Raw genomic sequence first — 22,734 nt, 5'->3', positions numbered from 1 at the left:
ATTTAAATTGGTTGTGTATTAAGACGTTTTCCTGTCATTAACACTCAGTCAACATCTTAACAATCTTTCTGTCCTGGTCAGTTGCTTCAGAGTGCTTTCACATTAGAAGAGAATTGTATTTTTTGTCATGTAATAGATAGCTCTGTGGCCTGAGACTAATCAGTGGCCCAGGTGAAATTAGCTAGCTTTCATGCTCTGGTTCATAGTTGTGCAAGCAGCAGCAAATTTAGCAGCCCCTATGAGTCTGGGTGATGGGAGGCAAATCATCTAGAAATGACAACCAATTTGGTCAGTGCCAAAGAATAAAGGTTGCTAGAATACTTTTTTTTTTATACTTTGAGGCCTCAGTGGCACTCCTACATACAATGAGGTTTAAAGATCCACATTTATTTATGCAGGCACAGCAGAGGTCTTAGGACAAGTCAAATGATTTTCTGAAATGCCTTAAAATGCCAACCTGAGAGTTTATGCTGTAACCATGGTGGATATAGGGAGCTTTACAGTGGCAGGCACAGACTCAATGACAGGAGGGAAAATCTGACAAAGGGCTATAAAAAGCCCAGTGACCCCCGGGCAGTAAAAGGTGGGCGTTTAGGTTTCTTAGGCAGAAAGGCCTGGGGCAATTGCAGGATTCATATCCCCCTCTTTGATAACCCTCCCTCACTAGTTCTTAGTCCTAACAGAAACAGTCAAAAACCTGCTTCAGTGTTGACAGCACCATCTGTATGATTGCAATGGAATATGCTGTGCCAGGTACACTCTAAAACTTCTAGTTTCAATACCTGATTAGTGAGAAGTCCTTGACAAAATATCTCCCAACTTCTTAAACAATTAGGTAACTACTGTTGCATTGCTCATAAGGATAGCACACCTCCCCAAGTGAAACATGGGATCTGCCTTCTCTCTAAGGGATGATCAGACCTAATTCTTGTGCAACCCCACCAGTACACAACTACCATTTGACAGTATTTTCCGCCATAGCCTGTACTACAATGTTATGCAAATTTAAAAATAATCATAATATTCACTATAATTTGAATTTGATTGCAGTTAGGAATCTAAGGGACAGAGCTATTTAAGAGCATGTAAGGCAATTAGGCATAATACTTAGCAGGATGTCTTAACATGTTTTATTCATTTTTAAATCACACAAGAAAGTGAGAAAACTACAATACAGAATAAATGTTTTTGAAAATGACAATTGTTTTAGGTTTACAAATCACAGTTAAAATCCAGAGCCCTTGACTTATCCTATCAATTAAAAAGAAAAACACTTTTGTAAGAATTGCAATCAGAAGTAAAGTATTGATTTAAGGGTAATCAAATGAAAATTTCTTTCTTTACAATGAGGCAAAGCAGCGTCATAAGTATAAAAAAATATTTGTTCAAATCAGAATACTGCACATTTTTTGTTCCATTAAAGTCTGAGTGTAAAAATAAAAAGAACTGATCCCAACCTAAACATCCAGAAATCTTAATCATGGCTATCTATAACAAACAAAAGAATCTGCATATATAATTGTATGATGCTTCAATCAGTGTGTAAGGCATATATATCTATAATACACAATTGCGTGTGGGAGGAATTTCAAGCTTGGTCTGCCCAGCTTATGGGATCCTCTAGTATCTGGAGTTTTCTCTGAACGTCTATTTACAGCCTCTGATCTGACTCTGCATCAGTGGATGATTCATCATCACTGCCCCCTCCTTTGCTGCTTTGACCCTCTTCGGCGATCTCTTTAGCGCTGGATACCTCATTTGCATTAATTTGGTCGTGGCAGACTTCTGTGGGCTCTTCATCACTGTTAGGATTGTCTGCTGTGTGGTCACCTCCTCCACCAGTTGGTGGTAAAGACAACTCTGGCTTAGCTGCTCCACCATGGCTGCTGTCATCACTCATCTGGTTTTCAGGGCCGGGTGAGGAGTAACCCAGACTACTGCCAGATGTGGGGCGCAGGTTCTGCTTTTGATTAGGTTTGCCATCTTCACTTGACTCATCCCTGTCTTGTTTTGCTGGTTTGTCTTTTCTGATCAGGAGGCTGTCCTCAGCGGATGGCTTGTTTGAGGACTTCACATCGGTCTTTATGTTTCTTTGTGAATCTTCTTGGGATGGGGGACACTCGACTTGTTTCTCATACTTCTGATAAATATCTGTTTCCTCACTAGAACGAGCAGAAGTGCTTTGCTGATCGAAATCGATGATAGAATCAGAGGGCTGAACTTGTGCAGAAGCAAACACACGTCTGTCTGTCTGGCTAGTTGTTGCAGCAGGAAAGTGATCCATGGAAGACTTTAGGTCATGGACATTAGTATCTCCTTTGCCATACTGGGTCTTCATTTCCATTTTGTTTGGATATAGGAATCCTGCCTTCGCTGACTTCGCTGACCATATCATCTGTATCTGCTTTGGGCACCACACAAATTCGTCTTTACGGTCATAATTCATGTAGGCAAACTTGATCAGATTCCTGCGTTTTGTCTTATCGAGCACAGCAAACACGAAGTAGTTGAGTACGCTCTCCTTGACATTTGGAAGTGCTCCATGGACAAGAGTCTCCTTCAGGAAGAAGCGGACCAGAGGGGCTTGGTAGTGACCGAACCCCAGGGTTCCCAGGCACTTCAGGATGCGGGTGATGCGCAGGTTGTTGTGAGTGTTACTGTCATGGACAAACAGACAAAAATGAAATAGGCAAATAAACAAAGAAACGGGGCTTTGTTACTCTTAATGAGCAATATTTGTTTTGATTTGTTTTATAAAATTGGGAGATAGTTTACTTGTTAAGGTTGTAGAATTGTTCTCTCCAATTCGACGCTCTCTGGACCTCTCCTGTTTTCACATCGCACAACTCGATACCATAGAAGTCCAACATGAGCTTGTAAGACTTCAACAGATTGTCTTTTGCCAGGTCGCTTACAAGAAAAGCCTGAAGGGTACAACTTTAGTCAGAATATGTGAAGAACTTTCTGTAGAAATTATGATTGTCAGTAACTTTTGGCATGTTACCTCAATTTCTTCTTTTGTCAGTTCGCTGGCTTGATAGTTGACTCCTGGCTCTTGAAGGGGGAACAACCTTTGAGAAAAAAAATAATTACAAACTGCATATAACTTTCTTCTTCCTCCTAATATTCCTAAATAACAAATCAGGTCTAATTACGTTCAGTGCTCCTTTGATCATAGAATAACTTACCATTGAATAAAGGTATGTACACGCTCCAGTTTGTCATAGTTTCCATACCATTCAGAACTGTGAAACTCATGTATGGAGATGCCTAAAAACAATAGAAATGCAGTATGTCAAACACTTAAAGTAAATCAACATGAAAGATGTGAGGCACAGATATGGGTTACTCCTAATCCTAGACTAAAACAGTTCTCCTGATGTAGATTTACATTGAAAAAGAAATCACAGTCTACAGCTTCATACTGTGTGCTACAGTACTTACTGTCAGGAGAAGAGGGCCTGTGTCCAAGGTAGAAATCCAGATTAGGCGTGTCATACTGCTCAAGTAGATGAGATAGGAAATGAATATGATTATTGCACATAGACAATTTTAATTAAGCAATAGCTGAATCTTATAAAAAACATCCATCCAAAACTATCGGCATGTGTAAAGTGTACTTACTGCCTGGTTCCAGCGTTGTCTCCTGCTTTTGAGCTGCTGTGGAAATACAATAACAGATGCTATAATGAATAAAAGAGCAACATATATGCATAGAGCCTAGGTTTAAACATGGGGCAGTGTGTGTGTGTGTGTGTGTGTGTGTGTGTGGAACAACAACTTACAGGGTAATCACGTCTGTAGTTCTGCATGTCTCTTGCTGCATTTTTGAATCTGCCAAACTTGTGCTGGGACAGTAAATAAATGAACATGTGTGAATATTACAAGTAGCCAACATATTCCAAAATCAAGGCATTCAGTTTCACCAAGCCTTTGCATTGTTGCATGTGGGACATTAAGGCCCAAGGCACACCTTTGCTCTTTAATAATGCATAAGTGAACACACTGGAATAACTTGCAGGGCAAGCAGTTATTAATAAAGCTGGCAAATGAGCCTTGTGGAAAAACAACTATGGCGATTCTGTAATACATTTTACAAGGGTTATATACAAATATTAGGCTAGAGCAAATCTTAACTCCCCATAGAAGATTTAAAAAATACCATATACCACAGTATTATAAGGTCACTACAAACACTAATGAGTAGCCTACCACAGGCACACCAGAATATATAGGAGAATTACAGGAATATTATGGCTGCACTGCAGGCGTCAAAATGAAACCATGTGACAGTAGCTGTCTAGTAAATGCAGCAGGCCTTTACTCACATAGCTGGATACTCTCGGGCGATCAACCCGCAGAGATTTGCTTGTGGGCGAGCTCTCCCAAGTCGAGTCATACTCGCAGTACAACTCGTCGGTTTTTTCCACTCGATATTCCCTGCTGTCAAACTCCTCACCATCCTCTTCCTCAGTCGTCCTTGGCCTTTTGCGGGACTCGGCGGCGGGGCCCGGGGCGCAGGAGTCTGCGGCCCTCTCACCTGTCACAACGGAACCCCCAGTGTGTTCCACACGGGACTCCTCACCATCCTCTTCCGCAGTGCTTGGCCTGTTGCGGGACTCGGTGGCGGGGCCCGGGGCGCGGGAGGCTACGGCCCACCCACCTGTCACAACGGGACCCCCAGGGTTTACCACACGGGACTCCTCACCATCCTCTTCCGCAGTGCTTGGCCTGTTGCGGGACTCGGTGGGAGGGCCCGGGGCGCGGGAGTCTGCGACCCTCCCACCTGTCACAACGGGACCCCCAGGGTTTACCACACGGGACTCCTCACCATCCTCTTCCGCAGTCTTTGGCCTGTTGCGGGACTCGGCGGCGGGGCCCGGGGCGCGGGAGTCTGCGGCCCTCCCACCTGTCAGAGCGAGACCCGAAATGTTTACCACACGGGACTCCTCACCATCCTCTTCCGCAGTCTTTGGCCTGTTGCGGGACTCGGCGGCGGGGCCCGGGGTGCGGGAGTCTGCGGCCCTCCCACCTGTCACAGCGGGACCCCCAATGGGAACCACACATGACTCCTCATCGGCCTCTTCTGGGGCTTTTTTCACTGAATCTCTGTCGTTGTCGCTTATTTCAGGATCCCCGCGTCTGCCACGATCCCTTGGCCTTTTGAACCGTAACGCTAACAAGCCTGTAATGACGCCAAATACTGCTGCTGCGAATACCGTGAAGGGACGCCGTAGGATCCTGGGGCAGAGAGACCCGAGCACTGTGCCCGTCCTCTCCAAGAGCCCGAGGGGTCGATAGAGAAAACTTAACATCGTTCCCATGTACTGACGTGAAACGTTTCTAGAGACTAAATGAGTTTGTGCAGCTCTCCCCTGTGGCTGCTCAGATCCCGATCTCGACTTTGCGTTCTTTCGCTTTCGTTTCGGCCTAGGCCAACTCATGAGTTCAGGTTCTTTTCACAGGAAGTCGCGCCCGACGACAGAGACTTTCACAAAACCCACAGCAGAGGTTCCCCAACTTGTTCACGTCAAGCACCCCGAAACAGATCCGCGTTAGACTGCACCACGGATCCGCACTTTGATGGCTTTCTATGAAGAAAGCAGATTTATGTTGCTGGATGTGACTTCCCTGTCTGCTGTAGGCGGCGTAATAACAGCGGCGAAAATGAAACTTATGGTCAAGATGCTGCTCCTCCTCATTCTGTCTCTCACTGTCATAACTTCAAATGAGTGAAGAAAAAAAATAGTGAAATATCCTACTTATTTTGCTGGGACGCCTGGTGGTCCCTGGCCTTAATTGTAGACGACATGTTACTGTGCAAGTGAACCAACAAATATATAATATTACCTCTCCAGTAACCTGCATTCAACACAACAGGTGAAAAAGTAACTACTTATAATGACTCTAGTTACTGTCACCTGAGGATTTTTTTTTTTTTTAAATAACCGTAGGCTACCTTTCAAAGAAGTTCAAATACTCTTGCCTATTTTTACTCACTCTGCGTGTTTAGAAGCATATTTTAGTTAGTTTAACTTAGTTTATTTTGTGGTTGGCTTTGATCACAAACCCCTTTAAATACGGAGCCCTTCTCCTAGTGGTTTGAAACTTGTAATGCCTAAACTGAAAGGCATTTCGACAACAAAAACTGGCATGCTTCATATTTTAATTAATAGTGTTTTCCCTTCAGATCAGGGGTTTAGCAATGTCTCACTATATTTCCCATTGGCCGATACTTCTCCTCACTCGCTCTCATACCTGCAGACTTCTCATGGAAATTTCTTATCTTTATCTTGTGGGAGTTGTATTTAGGCTGCTGGTATGTCAGAGTGCTTTGCTGCTCAGAGTTTGATCCAAAGTGAAGGGTTACTAATCTATTGACCAACCATCCAGTCAGCCAGCCAATCTAGAATAGATTAGAATAGAATATTTTGAAAATCAGATTCACATATTTACCTTTGCTAGATGTTTTTGTTAAAGAAATCCATTCAATTTGAATTATTTTCTGGGTTAATTTTTTTTGTCCAACTTCTTTTGCCACCCTGAAATGGGGAGAACATAGCCAATTCACCAGGGACATTCACAAGATGAAATTACACAGAGTGCCAAAAAAATGACATATTTTGATGTTTTGACTGTGATCTTGTATGGAAAATGACACAATGGCTATAATTTTAAAACACAAAGACTGCAGTCAGCTATAATTTACTGTAATTTGAGAAAACAATGATCCATATGACGAAAAAATACAGCTCCTTTTCCATAGTCGCAGCCATCCCCAGCCAGCCAGAATGAAGCACCTTTCCCTAAAGGTGGTGTCGCAGAGGAATTAAAAGACCACGTCCCTGCCCTTTTGCTTAATAAGGCTCAAAGGACTGTTCACATTAGCTGCAAAGTTCAACCCTGTTTCCCTCTGTGACACTCATGTCTTGTCCCCAAAAAGACTTCTGCTTATATGCCAGCTAATATAATGGATTTGTTTTTTATTAATTAGGCTTTAAACAGAGGCGGCGTTTATCTTTTTATTAGAAAAAAACACAAAATACAGTTGTAGTTTCATTGTTACATTTTCTCACATGCTGTGTCTAAATTACGGGAAGAAGCATATATGATAATCATAACAACCACCTTTATCTCCATTGCCGTCAGCCTCTCTTATCAGTGTAAAGACAGCATGATGTTTGCAGTATAATTCTCCACCTCATTTTGTATAGGGACGTGGACAGATGACTGTCTAGGCTCCAGTCAATGGACATCCTGGTCTTAATGTCTTCCTGTGGGAGATAGAGGGATGCATGGATCTGGCAAAGCCATCCTGTAGATATGAGATCAGTACATCAGATAGTAAACTGTCATCAGCCTACTTCATGGATGGCGTTGTTAGAGGGCGAGTCGTTAAAACCGCAGGGCCCTTATTAAAAAAAATCACCTGTCCTTCTGAAGGATTACAAAGTCCACACAGCGCCGGACTGATGAGTCTTTCATGTGACTTTCTCATATTTTCTGTGGGTTATTATTTGTTTTTAACATTATAAGGGTGAGCTTTGCGTAATGAACTGATATTGAATGATAATGATGCACGTAAGCAGTGTACGGTCTCATTGAGTGGACTTGGCAAGGCTATTAGCTTATCTTTCAGGGACAGAGGGATAATTGCTCATGGGCTACTGTCCGCACAGAAAACCAGGACTTGTCTGTACTGTTATCATCTGGGTGGCAATAGATTTTATTTGTGCTCAATAAAGCTGAATGAGGTACTGAGGTACTGTACTGTAGCCATATGCCCTAAATGGAATGGGGGCAATAAATGTGGATTTTAATGACAGATCTCTGACTCTTTATGGTCTGGTTAAGTGCATGAATAACCCACATAAATTGGAATACCCTCCTGAAATAGATGTGAACTTCATGCAGGATATGAAACTGAATTAGCCAAGACTGGTACAGCATGGAGCTCCACCGCTCAGCCCATTTGCTGGTTACTCTGCTGTGAACTCAAGATTAGCATACTGTCGAACAAAAAGCCAGCGGATGCCACTGAAAACCTGACAGTCAGTAACGCTGCACAAACCAGGCCTCCACTTCACACACATGTGACATGTTCAAGTTTACATCATGTCTCCAACCTCATGCTCCTGAGAATTTAAGTGCAGTGCATGACATTTAACACTTTGAGCTCATTACACACACATGTACACACACACACACACACATGCACAACTGCACACACATGCGCAACCGATCTCTGCTATCTCTTGCTCTGTCTCTCTCGCTCAGTCAGTGTGTTGGACTTAGTTAATGATGAAGGCTCAGTTGATCGCCCAGCGACTAAGTGTGCTTGATAAAGGTCAATGCTGCCACCAGCCAATGCTTCATCGCTCAGAGTAATACTTTAGCCGAGCGTATTGTGAATACTCCGCACATGAACGCTTCACAGGGCAAAATAATCAGGAGAGTAGACTATGGAAAGGCCAGCTGTTTCTGCTGTGCTTTTCTATGTCTCTGACACACACACACACACACACACACGCACACACACACACACTTTGAAGTGCCCTGGAAATTAACTTTTATTAATTAAATAATTTTTTTAATTAATTTTTTAACCTTAGGATAGATAACACAGAGTTTGGCTAAATTAGACCATGCCATGAAGATCTGATTGGAAATTCAATGTCATATTTTTTTGGGATTCATAACACCCTCATTTTGGATTGACCAAGATCCCTTCAGCTGTTATGGATGATTATTCGGCCGCTCTGCCTTCCTCAATCTACTCTTTCCTGGCACTCTTGATAGCGCCATAGGCCAGGAATTGCGTCACCATTTATTCATATTTGGTTTTGTGTGTGTGTGTGTGTGTGTGTGTGTGTGTGCGTGTGTGTGTGTGTGTGTGTGGAGCTGCAGCATAACTGTAGCTGCACAAAATGTGATGACATTTCACAACCTGAGGGACAGACAATGATGAGAACTAAGAAACTAAAATAGGAAGACTTATTGTCCTGACATCACAACTGTATCTAATGCTGCATATGTTTATCTTACTTGTTATTAATTATTGCATTGACTTGTTCCAACACCATTTTTGCTTTGGCAGCGTTACAGTCAAGCTAATGAATTGAATTGATAGGACAACAGGAGTAATTTTGAGTGTTGTATTGATTTATCTTCCTATATCCAGCCTGCGCTGCATCATTCATTTTTGCATTCCATGATTCATTATTTGAATATTTCTGCTTGACATATAATTTGTAAAGAAACACTCTTGCTCCATTAATACAGTCACTGTGCACTGAATACACAGCAGATCGTTCATTCACAACGTTGTGCAGCACACACACACACACACACACACACACACACACACACACACACACACACACATACACACACACAGTCATAAAAGCAGAGCAGATAGTCATTGTTAATAGACCTATAGTTGTGTGTAATTCTTATTTTTATTCAGTCAATCAATCAACCAATTGTAACTATTTCGTTCGGTGCTTTGGCAGTTCTGTTCATTTAGCATTCATTAACGCATATTGAATTGAACTGTGTGTGTGAGAGAGAGGGGTGGGGTGTGGGCAGAGAGAGAGAGAGAGAGAGCGAGCGAGAGAGAGAGAGAGAGAGAGAGAGAGAGAGAGAGAGAGAGAGAGACCACGTGTGAAAATCACAGTGTATTTTTCAGTCTGAGGCCGTGTGAGGATCTTTAAGTAGAGTAACTAACATCCTGTGGAAAGCCAAGGTGCCGCCAGCAGAGCTCAGGTAACCCGTGCAGACACTTCACCTGCTCACACGGGACGGTGTATCTTGATAAATAGGACAGCGCGAGGCGAGCTACAATTTCAACAGACAACCTGTAGACTTAAGCTGTAACCCTAGGAGGCCAAAGGCGCCTCTCGTGTCAATCACATCAACCCACTGAACATGAATGGAGCAGATCGAGGAGGTGCCTGAGTCCCCTTGACCTGATGTGTTTGTTTGCGTCTTCTCCCTCGGAGCGGCAGCACCCTCCCTCTGCTCAGCACCCGCTCCAGTCCGGCCGGAGTTGAGGATGAAGACGCAGAACATCAGGACCCTCTCCCTCATCCTCTCCATGGTTTCTTACCTGCTCATAGGAGCCGCGGTCTTCGATGCGCTCGAGTCGGAGAGTGAGACTTCAAGGAAAAAGATCCTGGAGCAGAAGCTCAACGAGCTCAAGAAGAAGTACGGCTTCACGGAGGGTGACTACCGGGAGATTGAGAGAGTGGTCCTTCTGTCGGAGCCACATCGCGCCGGGAGACAGTGGAAATTCGCCGGCTCTTTTTACTTTGCCATCACTGTTATCACGACGATTGGCAAGTAATGTTTTACACTTACCAGCCAGCGGCTTTATCTGAAAAGCGCAGGACAATCAGCAGTCACTAGTTGTGAGTGAGTGAAGGTGTGGGTTTCTGCGTGTGTGTATTGGTGTGCAGGGGCGCCACTAGTCGGTGGAAAAGGGGGAGCACTGTCATGGGACCCCAAGCTGGAGGGGGCCCTTTGAAGAGGAAGGGTGACACTGTGCTACATTACATTGCATCGGGGTGGGGTGGGGTGGGGTGGAGTCTGTGTGTGTCTGTGTTTCCATTCATGTTTTACTGACCTTAAGGCAGGGACGGGGACTCAAATTTGTGGACAAACACAACAGCAGTATGGCATTAAATACAGTGCCTTTTGTGATAATAATCCAATAAAAGGATTGCAATGTAATAAAGGATGCCATATCAGTGACGTCAGACTTTATCAGACACCTTTAAAAAGCTGGACTTTGATTGTTATTTTTTCCTATTGCGGGGTAGTATAATGCATTAACTGATTATGTACACTTGTGGTTCCTATCTACAATTTAATTTAGGTTATATTATCATTGTATTTAACTAGTGCCTGATTTATGAATAGGTAAATAAGATACAATGTAATCAGCCAGCTGTAAATTTCTTAGAAATAACTATGTTATGGTTTAAGCAGACCATCTGGGACTCGACTTAGACTCATGACCAAAGACTTGAGACTTGACTTGGACTTGAGCTCAAAGACTTGAGACTTGACTTGGACTTGCTTTAGTGACTTGTGAGCATCTCTGCCTTAAAGTGTGTAAAGTAGTAGTACTGTACCTGTGTTATGTGACCTGTAGTCTACTGTGACTTTGTAGGTTATGGCCACGCTGCTCCACGCACAGATGCTGGCAAGGCCTTCTGTATGTTTTACGCTGTCTTGGGCATTCCTCTGACACTGGTCATGTTCCAGAGCCTGGGCGAGAGGATCAACACTTTTGTCCGATACCTCCTGCGCAGGGCCAAGCAGGGCATGGGTTTACAGAAGACCGAGGTGTCCATGGGGAACATGGTGCTGGTGGGTCTCCTGTCTTGCATGAGCACCCTGTGCCTGGGAGCCGCAGCCTTCTCCCACTTTGAGGGCTGGACTTTCTTCCATGCCTACTACTATTGCTTCATCACCCTCACCACCATCGGCTTTGGGGACTTTGTGGCCCTGCAGAAGAAAGACGCTCTCCAGAGGCGAACACCCTACGTGGCCTTCAGCTTCATGTACATCCTGGTGGGGCTGACGGTCATCGGAGCTTTCCTCAACCTGGTGGTCCTGCGGTTCCTCACTGTCAGCGCTGAGGAGCCTGACGTGAGGTCCGAGGCGGAGGGAGAGGAGCAGGGAGCGCAGCCTAAGATCTCAGACTGCGGGGAGGGGGAGGAAACGCAGGGGGACAGGGAGGCGTTGGAGGCCGATGCAGAAGCTCCCGATATGGAGCGTAATGACGGCGAAGACGGGCACAGCAGCCGATGCAACCTGACCCTGCCCATGGAGGGGGGCACCAGTCGTACCAATCTCCTCCCCTCTCCAGCAGAGGAGCGCAGGGCGGGCATGTTGGGGACTAGAGGGCATGCTAAGCTCGCTGAGGCCAGCAGGCTCAGTGCCTTGCTTTCCCGCATGTGCTGTGGCCTGGACATTTACGACAGGCCCTCTCCATCTCACTGTGAACAGTCCGGCTGCCACAGCAACCCTGTCTTTTACAACTCTATCTCCTATAGGGTGGACCAGGCCTCCTCCAGCTCCCGGGGCACATTGACCCCGGCCTCCCCCGGCAGTGCAGCTCCCTGCCTGGGCAATAGCAGTCCTCACATGAGGAGGAAGTCATTCTAGCTCTGTGAACTTTTGACTTACAAGTCTAAGTGGCCTTTGTTTTGGACTTGGACGTTTTGTATGCACCACAGAACAGATAAAACCCTCTAATTTTTCTGCTTGGTGGAACAAATTGACCTGTACTTTCCTAGTTGTGAATGTAGCATTACTTGGTTGTTTTTCCAGATAAAATGTAGCATAATGTACAATTTCTAATATCATTTTTCTACTTTGTAGGTTTATTGATTAACTAAAAATGTGTAAAAAATGTATTAAAGTATGTGAGATCTGCAAACCCATGTTTTCCACAGTTACTGATACCATAGGAAGTATATGGTTAACTTGTGTAAACTGCAAAACATGTGACTGAGCAGGATGGGGTATATTTGCGTGAATATTTTAGGTGTTAGACATCCAGCAATGTTGTCACCTGTGACCTGCAGTTTATTTCCAGTCAGTAATCATTGGTTTCTTCTAATAGGAACGTACACTCCGTCGCTCTGGCTGGTTCCCTAGGTAACGTTTCCATCCCCGGCGCTTAGTGCAGTGGAAAACTGGAGTCGGACACGTACAGTACAGTGACAGGTGACTGTGCAGCATCCAGTCAAAACTGTGATTTCCAGACCATGTCCACTGTGATGAGTGTTACCTTGAGTGGGGTCAACAAAGAATGAAATATGAGTAATTGCAGTAAAATGGTGTCGTTTTGAAAAGGTCTCCTGCCTCATTAATGTGTTTCTTTTTTTCTTTACACTTTGTGGATTGTTTATATAGGTAGATTGACCATCACTGGTCTTACTTTATTATCACTCCTTAGGCATCTTCTGTGGCCACTGAGAGGTTTGTATGTTTGATTGTTAACATAGATCTGGTCCTACAGTTTGAGTGTGTTTGTTTACAATCACCTGATTGGTGTTTGAATCTCACATTGCATTCATTTAAACAAACCACTGAGACCAGGAAAAATGGCTTTTGTTTCCCTTTTTATTTATTTATTTGAATGAAAAAAAGTTATTTTGTATGAATTACTGTGACCTCAACACTACTTTAATATGGAAAATGAGACCAAAGATGATCTTAAACCTCTGATTTCACCATAGTGCTTTTGCTTAACAGTGGTTTTACTGCAACATAACAGTGCATTTTCCTGGGGAAATACATTAAAAAGAGGAGTACATGGGTCATAACTTGTATCTGAGATGGACACTTTTTTGAACAGCTCCTGTAATCTCCCTTTTGTAGTGTCACATTCCTCCCTTCTACCTTCGGGCAGCAGGGTGGCATAGTGTTAGAGAGCCGTATTCGAGCATGGCAAGCATCCATCCTGCTGACGTTCCCTTGAGCAAGACACTGAATCCACACCAGCTGTAGGAGCGCTGCTCTGTGGCTGATTTTGGACTGCTGCTTGAGTTGGTTTTCTTTCAAATTGCAATTCTCAGAAATCCATTTTGGTTCCACTTTACTGTTAATATTTCAGTAATCATTCTGTAGCTGACGCAGCGCTCTGACCTCCCTGTGGAAGAGGGCAAGCAAAAAGACAATTTCCCTATGGGGATCAATCCAGTATTGCCTTACACTTTATTATTAACAGGGACCTCTAGTGGTAACCATATGTAGATTTCATGTCATTTCTTCTTGTTCCTATTTCTTACACTAGAGGACAGCATTGCTCTATTTAAAAATCCAGCTGACTTCTATGAGGCCCCTTTTGTATCCAACAATATAGGCAATCATGGGCAAGAAGGAAAAGCTTTTTCGATTTTGAACCTCTGGGACATCATGTAGCTTGAGAATGGCACTAATGTAAATAATAAGTTAATAATAAGTTATTCACTCAAATCCAGTGTTTGTGTGTGTGTGTGTGTGTGTGTGTGTGTTAGAACTGTACAGAGGTAGAGAGAAAGGGAGACCATTTCACTTTGCCCATAGAAGGCTTCACTCCTGTATGGCATCGCTGCTGTATGTGGAATTAAAACATCACAGTTTGTTTTCAGCTGACAATAGGAACTATTTAATTCATGAAAAGGTCACAGCTTATTGCCATGGAAATAGATACCCAGGGACTTGATAAGTGAGCTCAAGCTAAAGATTTTCTTCTCAGTCAAGCGCACAGACACGGCTCTGAATGTGTTAGCTTCCAGTATTATTTATTCAACACTGATTTAGAGAGATATTTGTGAACCAACAGAATGGAGAGGGCTAAACAATGAGCCTCATGTCTGTGTGGCATAACAAGAGCATTATTTTGTGAGTAATGAAAGCTATTATCTCATTTGCATAATTACTCCATTAATATTGCAGATCGCGCTTTGCTTTATTCTGTTCTGATGCCTCAGATGCCTCCGCATATCCATGACTGCCACGGCTCCAACAGTGTGAGCCCAAAAGTGATGAAAAATATCTACACAGACCACTGAGCAAATGCCACAGCACTACAAAAGGCTAATGGTGGTATAAAATGAGCTGGTCATGCAGAACGAGTAGCTTTACTTCACTCGTACACAAAGACCTTTGCAGTATGATTTGGTGCTGTTCTTATCTCATGCGGCTTCCCTGCTTTCGCCTGTATTTTTTCTAAGCTCCATAAGAAGGCTAAATGTGTTTTATGAGCTGATAAGGGGTGTTATTACAGATATTTAGCTGCAGGTGGTGGTAGTGATCTTCCTAAAATCCCCATTTTCAGAACAGAAAATAGTTCAGGTGAGTCCAGTTACTTACCAAACTTACACTTAAACATGCTCACTCACATTCACACATATTCACATAAATAAATATGCAATTCTGTGGGAAGTTGACTCGTATTTGTATCAACAAGTGTTATGTTTCATGTTGAGTCTTTCACACGGATCCTTCAATAACCTGTGATGAGGTTCCACTATTATACACTCAGGTTGTTTATAACAATGTAATTCATAAACATAATATCCACAAAAAAAAAACACTGAAGTTCCTTTTAGAAAATCCTGGTACACACCCCGTTCTATGATTACACTCTTGCATATCGCCATCAACGCAATGTACACATGCTTGTTCTTGTAACAGTGTAGTTATACGTAGTTGTGAAGGGCTGAGAGAGTGGGTGAATAATTGATTAGATTGTTAGATTTCACTTCATGAGCACAGAGGAACCCTGTTAAGTCATTACTGCCCCGTGTTGAAGGAGCCTTTCATGTACAATCGAATGGTAGGGCATACCAGATGAAATGGGAAACATCGGTTCAGCTAGAGTGCAACGTGGTTCTTTCTAAAGGATGTGTAGTATATCATGGCAGAAATATGGGAGGAAGGGGGTGGGGAGGGGTGTAATAGAAGCTACATGCAAATAAACTATTTATGATTATATGAACAAATTGAACCAATAATGGCTGCCATGTTGTGTTCATGGAGATATATGTCTGTCTGCGTACTCTGTTTTCACACACTCAGCCTTTCGCAGGAGCTTGAGGATTACGAGTTATTTTCTACTGTGCACATCAGAATGAAAAAGCTCATTCCATTTGGCTCAGAGTACTTAAAACACTGCAGACAATGAAAGATTAAGGAACCAAAAACAAGTGTCATATTTATTCAGATTGATTAAATGAGTAGAAATTAGGATTCAGTTGGAGAGCTTTGAGAAAACAGACATTAATAGAAGTTCATTGGTGGGGTAATTGCTCATTAGTTTTAATTTCCAGCCAATTTGCAGCTTGTGTTGAACAGTGTGAAGAGGCTGTTTTTACTAGGCGGATGTCTCCTCCAATCAGACACAGTGTTTTTAAGCGCCGGGTGTCAAATAGATCACCCTGCTTGACTAATTGCAGAGTTTCAATTAAGTCCTTAAAGGAGAGTTTGAATTACCCCGCAAATCAAGGTGCAATAGGTAGCCTACACCTCTGCAATAATGAAAAAGAAATGTAATGATAGAAATCACAAACTGACAATCAAGTAGCAGGAAGAGCATTCTCTCTCTCAGTGTGTTTGCTGTTGGTCAAACAAGGCACTGTCAAGCATTCACTTTTTCACTTTTATGCAAAATGACAGATTGGATTTCTGTGCCGCTGCAATGCCAGCCAAAGGTGTTCATTTCCAGAGGTATTCTGAGTGTCGTCAAATTTTATTTATTTATTTTCTCAAATAAGGAGGAATATGAGCTTTGGGGTAAACAGTAAAACTGCACAGGACAGGACACAGCTACTGATAAAGCAGGATGAGAAGAGTAGCCTTTCAGGCAAATCAATCCTAATGCATCAGCCTCTTGTCTCAGGCAGAGAAGGCAGAATTATCAGGGTTGGCTGTTATCCATCCTCTCCTCAGCTGCACCACTACAATAAAACAGCGTCTCGGAGCACACATAGGCTTCCTGTCCAAATGGTGGAGTGAGGGGAGGGAGAGAGGGAGGGAGGGAGGGAGGACAGAGAGAAAGAGAGAGAGACAGAGAGAAAGTGAGAAAGGTGGTAGTGGAGTTCATAGGGAAACTTGGAGCATATTTTTGTGGCCATGAAGTCTGTGGCCTGTGGGAGATTAACGTCTGTGTTAAAGTGTTGTCTTCATTGAGTCTGAGTGCGGCTCTGTTAGAGGACAGGTTGTTAGGACTGTAGATGCCATTATAGGAACTGAGGTGGGACCAAGTCAGGAGCTTCTCGTGAACTGTTAAGTTATGATAATGCCACACAGGACAGGGGAATTTACACGAGGGCCTAAATAATGTGGAACAACCCAGAAATGAGTTTAGTAAATTGAGGAGATATGTCATTGTGAGATGCCAGATGGCGGCCATGACTGATGTGACAGCAGCACATGGACTATTCCACGAAACCCGCCGCTGATAACCTGTTAATGTCTCACAGGTCACACTTATCTCCTGTCCAGCAGTTCCGTATTTCTCTCATTATGTGGAGCGCTATATATAGGACTTGTACAAATTGTGTTCTCTATGTAAGACTGTTTCAAATGTTGCTGCCAGGGCAGAATTTGAATGAGTGAGATAAGGCCAGCAGAGACTGATACAGTACAATGGCTCTCAGTCCCATGGATGACAAATGCATCTCCTTCTTTTTTATTTTTAGAAGAACCACGCAGGGACGGGAGTAAGAGGGGAAACACATAAAGAATAGGTCCCGTTGGAGATATGAAAACCAAATTATTCATAGTTTTTTAGCTCAGAGAAAACTGTAAAAAGATTGACACCAGAGTGATTTGTCGCGTCTGTTAATCTTCCTAAATGAGCGAGTCGTCAGATCTTTGCTGGGCCCCCTGCACTAAATAATTCAGCATACTGCACTTCAGTTTTATTCCATTTATCTTTTTCTCACTGTCAACTGTCAGGATCCCAAGTCATTGCCACTGGATTACGTGGCACTGCTATATCATTAGCAACAGCCCTCTGGGAATAGGTGGCAACAACAAAGAGGGAAAAGAACACTTCTGATGTCCCAGCGTCATTTTACGCTCATTTAAGCCACTATCCACATGGCGACATAAAAGTGGTGTATTTTACTGTGATAGATTTACCAGAATATGCAATTTTCCTCTGTTCTGTCCTTACTGAGTCTCACAACCAATCAAAGTAATCATCTATTTCTGTGGCACATATTGTGAGGATACAGTCCACCGTGAATACAGTCATTTCACCGGCACTGAGAACATCGACGTTGACCGTAGTGACTGTGGCACCAGAGAAATTCCAGATGGGTAAAATGCTTCCTTTTGAACAATCACCGCTGTTTATCACCAAGCACCAACACTTCATTTTTTGCATTCTCAGATATAATGATTTTAATATTCCATTGACTGCGTCTTTGCTGGTCTGCTGAGCAGGAAGCAGACGTTTCCATCAGCAGAGCTGCGCCTGGCATTCATCATCAAAGGTCTGCCCAGGAAACAGACAGCTCTACGCTCATCTGCATCTGCTTGGTATGCCAACTGGGTGAACATCCACATCATCCTACCCACACTGTTATTTCTGATTAGCATATAATGCATCAATTACTTCACTTTCACTAAACAAAAAAGCTACCACAAGTTTTGTTTCCAAGGCAACTATGAAGACTGCTGGTGCCAAGAGTAAATTAGTTTGGCAGTGAGAGTTGGATGGGGATGGCAAGAGCCAAATACGGAGCAGCAATTGTTGTCCGTCACTTCCACTTCCAACATATGGGATGTGATAGCGGAGTGTAGGGAGAACTAAGTGGCTTAACTAAAAAAACAAAGCACATGCACAGTGTGTCTACACTGTACGCTCGTTGTCAACACGCTCGCATTAGCCAGGGCTATATGGTCGTCCAAGGTAACATCTAGACAATTAACTAGCAGTTTATATTGATTATTGTGCCGTACAGCATATCCATCCCATTCTGACAGTGTAACATCAGGTGTGACCCGCAGTTTATTTCCAGTCAGTAATCCTTGGCAGGTGTCTTCTAACAGGAATGGATACTCCACTGGGCTGGCTGCCTCCCAGTGTAAAGTAGCCAGAAACAAAGAAAGGGTTTCTGCCAACCCCTAAACTGTGACACTGTGTCATACAGATGTTCGGCTTCATAAAGAATGAGTTGTAAAGGATGGAAGAGGTGACTGTAACAGCCTCCTAAGGATCAAGATACCACTTTCTGGTGTGAAGCATGTCAGTATAAACTATAATATGAAGTTCATTTGGATGTAAACGTTCTGAAATGAGTCCACAAAGTCACCCTTCCATTCAGAGTCAACCGAGTGAGTCCAGGCTGCACATCTGAACAGGTATTACGAGAACGGGTGTCATAGAAAATTCCAACTTTCCCAGTCCTGTTTACCACTTTATTGGGTTGTTCATGCTCAGCTTGTACTTAAAATAATAATGACATTTTCAACAACAATGTGCATCCATCTTTCCTGGGAAAAATCCTCTGGCGCACAGGGGATGACGTTTGTGCTTTGTTTGGAATAAATAGAAGAAGAACTGGGTATTTATCATGACCAGATAAAGAAAAGAGCGCCATTTACAGAAACTCAAACTGCATCAACAGAAAATCCAAGGAGAAAGACGTCACAGTACTGGACACACTGTTTGATTGACAGGTGATCTCTGGGAAGTGCAGTGCAGAGCGCTTAGCACCAAAGATTCGGCAAATTACAAAAAACAAATGAGGATCTTACCGATTATCACTTTAATTATGATGTGATTTCGCAAACTAATTGACTTGATGAGCAGCCAGGACATGGATGAGGAAATGCTAATTAAAGAAATCCAAAAACGGCCTGTACAGAAAATATATTACCCATTGCAGTCGTTAAATGCAAATGGCAGCGCTGTGGTGCTGATGCTTCAGATCTCCCGGCTGCAGCGCACCATAGAAGCGTTAGAAACTGCATCAAAAATTGTGTAGAGTGCATTTGGGCCTTTAGTCACATTACCACTGATTGGAATGTCCTAAGTCATAGTATCTGCAAAAGTTGGCTATGCCTTGGTTACTTGCATTTTTTGACTGATTTTTTGATTTGAATCCATTTTCTTTTTTTACAATGCTTTTTTAAGTGAATTGTCATTTTTGATGTGCGAGGAAGCGGAAAAAATGGAGATACAAAGATTTTGCAGGACATTGCCAATATGTGAATTCCAAAACTGAGGCCCATGGAATCAAATCTAATGAATATCAGACTAGTCCTTATGCTCTGATTTCTCTTTCTAATATGATTCCTTTTCCTCTGATTCTCTGAGGTGTGCTGTCTCCAGGGATCATGGGAACCACTGTACTATGGTACAATTAATTGGAGCACCTAGTGGTCTTAACTCCATTCCTTACACATTCCTCTGGTCTCTGAGGGCTGCAATTGATTTGACTATTTAGATCTGGGCAGCTGGACGGCCTCCACCATTCAACCCGAGGACCCGACTTCAAGCCCCCATGCTGCAAGATGCAAGTATCCTCCCTGCTGAAGTGTCCGTGAGCAAGGCACTGAATCCAGTCCTACTGTTCAAATGTGGGTCATGGGTGTTTGTAAGGGCTTGTCTTTCTGGATGAGTGTTGAATGTCAACACACACACACACATTCAGCAGGAGAATCATTTCATATTATTCATTTTACTGTATTCGGTGGATATTTGGGCTAATTTGCATTTCTCTATTACAGTAAAAGCTTCCACATCCACCTAACCAATGATTTTGGGCTAGAACATACTGACTTAGTTTCCCTTCAAACTCTCAAATCTTTGTTTCGATTGCAGTTTATTGTTAATATTTCAGCGATCATTCAGTAGAACAAAATACATCAAAAGACAACATGCGATGCGATTTATGAATAAAACAACAAAAACCAGACAACCCCGTTGACAGATACGGCATGACATATGAACTGCAAATCTTCCACTTGTTTTCTTGCGTGGAGCCCCGGCTGTGTGACTCACACTGGCTGTGTAGGGCCGTGCATGCCTCCCACTTGAGCATCAATCTTGTATCTTAAGTCTCTTGTTTTCTCTCCACCGCAGAACCACGAGACGTCTGAATCAAAGACGGGGCCCAAGAGACACCATCACTCATCATCCTAGAACAGCCTCCCCACCTGCGGAGACTCTCCGGCTCTAGTCGCTCCCTCTAACGAGACGACAGACGAGCCGCTATAGCAAACACAGGAAAGTAGAGCTCCTCTAAACTAGGCTGATACGCTGCCTTTGTGTGTCTGCATGTGTGAGAAAGAGCTCTAATTTTCTGTGCGATTTCGCGGGGTGAAAATGTCACCTGAGTAAAAAAGGTAGAAATGTGGTCTGTTGGGAGGATTGTTTTTTGGATCTTATTAGGGAAAGTCTTATTTGTGGGGTTAGGGGCTAGAGGCCAGGGTTAGAATAAGAATTCGGTCATATAGGACAAGGGACTGTCCTAGTAACAGCACAAGTAGGTGTGTGTGTGTGTGTGTGTGTGTGTGTGTGTGGGTACGACTTAAATCACTTTCAGGGACACACACCAGACTTAAGACCAGTTGACTGGGGACGGCTTGTGCAATTGGGAAGTGTCCCCAATTGGTAAAAAGTGGTTAAGGTTAGGGTTAGGTTAAGGTTAGGGTAAGGGTTAGGTTTAGGCAAATAGTGCTTATGGTTAGGGTTAGGGTAAGTCTCCAGGAAATGAATGTAAGTCTATGTAAATACCCCAAAAGTGACTTAAGTAAGACTGTGTGTGTGTGTGTGTGTGTGTGAATGGGTGTGTGTGATTGTGTTTGTATGTCCAGGAACGACAATGAAGACCTTGATTGTGATCGGTAAATCATAGTTCCTTTGATACGGTGCATAATTGCTATTCAAAGTGCCAGCATACCAGTCATTCACCAGGTGGCAAGTCATTATGGGATAAAACATCTTACACTATCAACCAACAAAGAAATGACAAGGTAAATGTAAGCAGACCTTGGTTTTAGTTTTGTTCCTTTGTTGGGAAGCTCTCTGTACCACTATGTCAAATATAATAGACAGCTTTGGTTGATAGAGATTAAACCATCTTTTATCCTCTGAATGAAAATACATCTGGGACTTCACGTGCCATCAGGAATCCTAAAGGAGGACAATGCTGAATTGGGATAAAAATAATAAAAATGCATAAGAAATGACTGATTGACAGACATTTGTGTGCTCTACTGTATTTTTTTTGCTGATAAAGGTTATTGATAATAGCGTTGTCTATTTCTATCAAGGTCCTTGTTGGAATTCATAGGATTTATGAATGGATGGCCAATACTGTTAAAGTCCCAATTAAATGAAAAATTACTTTTTCACCTTGTTAGCTAATTCTCCATATCATAACTTACACCTATTTAAACAATAATACCCAAAAGTTTAATTTTTTTAAATTTTCTCGTATATTTATATCAAAGATCCATTATTTTGCTTCCTGGAAAACAGCATGTTTTTAGTGGTTGGCGTACCAGTAGGCGACATAAAAATTCCACCCAATAAAACCATCATAGATATTTTAACAAGCCCCTCTTCCCCCATCCCATCAGATAAAACCTGCAACTTCACAACTTTTAAATTGACACAAGTGACAATATGTCACAAGGAAATAACATTTCGATTGTGTCTTGCTTCCATAATTAGACGTATTTCCAGTTGATGTCGGGGTGAGACCTAACAAGGTGAAAAAATCATTTTTCATGTTCTGTTCCCTATAATCAGTAATAAAATAAAAACTGGCATCCAACCCTCCTATTATGTTCGGGTCAAAATTGACCGGTTTCTGGCTTAAACAGCAGTGAAAACATTACATAATAATAATAATAATAATAATAATAATAATAATAATAATAATAATAATAATTTTTCAGCATGAAAAATTAAGTGGCCAGCCCATTAGAAAAAGTCAAACATCGCCCAAATAGATATTTTCGTAAAGTCTCTGCACCATTTGAGTCCAAAGATTGTTATGAGTCAAATTAGACCTGTTGGTTTTGAGATTTCCAAACTTTCTCATGTGAATCATTGTCCAGATGGATCAAACACACACACACACACACACACACACACACACACACACAAAACCACTTCTCACGCACAAACTCAAAATATCTTGTGAGAAAACAGAGGTGGGGGAGGGGTCATACTGTGATCAAGGTGCTGTACCTGCCAGCAGCCTCGTC

At 42.8% G+C, this 22,734-nt stretch overlaps 2 protein-coding genes across 2 annotated transcripts; one reads left to right on the top strand and one right to left on the bottom strand.

Moving 5' to 3' along the window:
* Positions 1-1,123: 1,123 nt before the first annotated feature.
* Positions 1,124-5,643, bottom strand: LOC139925933 (uncharacterized). The gene is made up of 8 exons (XM_078283894.1): positions 4,329-5,643; positions 3,786-3,848; positions 3,625-3,660; positions 3,445-3,499; positions 3,189-3,270; positions 3,005-3,071; positions 2,776-2,924; positions 1,124-2,657 (listed from the first exon to the last, which is right to left on the bottom strand). The coding sequence occupies exons 1-8, from the start codon at positions 5,442-5,444 to the stop codon at positions 1,652-1,654; spliced, it is 2,574 nt and encodes an 857-aa protein (XP_078140020.1). The 5' UTR covers positions 5,445-5,643; the 3' UTR covers positions 1,124-1,651.
* Positions 5,644-10,054: 4,411 nt separating this feature from the next.
* On the top strand, positions 10,055-12,174 carry LOC139925931 (potassium channel subfamily K member 15-like). The gene is made up of 2 exons (XM_071917458.1): positions 10,055-10,337; positions 11,174-12,174. Exons 1-2 carry the CDS (start codon positions 10,055-10,057, stop codon positions 12,172-12,174), a joined length of 1,284 nt encoding a protein of 427 aa, XP_071773559.1.
* The last annotated feature ends 10,560 nt before the right edge of the window (positions 12,175-22,734 follow it).

The sequence above is a fragment of the Centroberyx gerrardi genome, chromosome 5, assembly GCF_048128805.1.
Source record: "Centroberyx gerrardi isolate f3 chromosome 5, fCenGer3.hap1.cur.20231027, whole genome shotgun sequence".
Taxonomy (NCBI): domain Eukaryota; kingdom Metazoa; phylum Chordata; class Actinopteri; order Beryciformes; family Berycidae; genus Centroberyx; species Centroberyx gerrardi.
The sequence above is the reverse complement of the archived record's forward strand: the minus strand, read 5'-3'. Positions and strand labels throughout refer to the sequence as shown.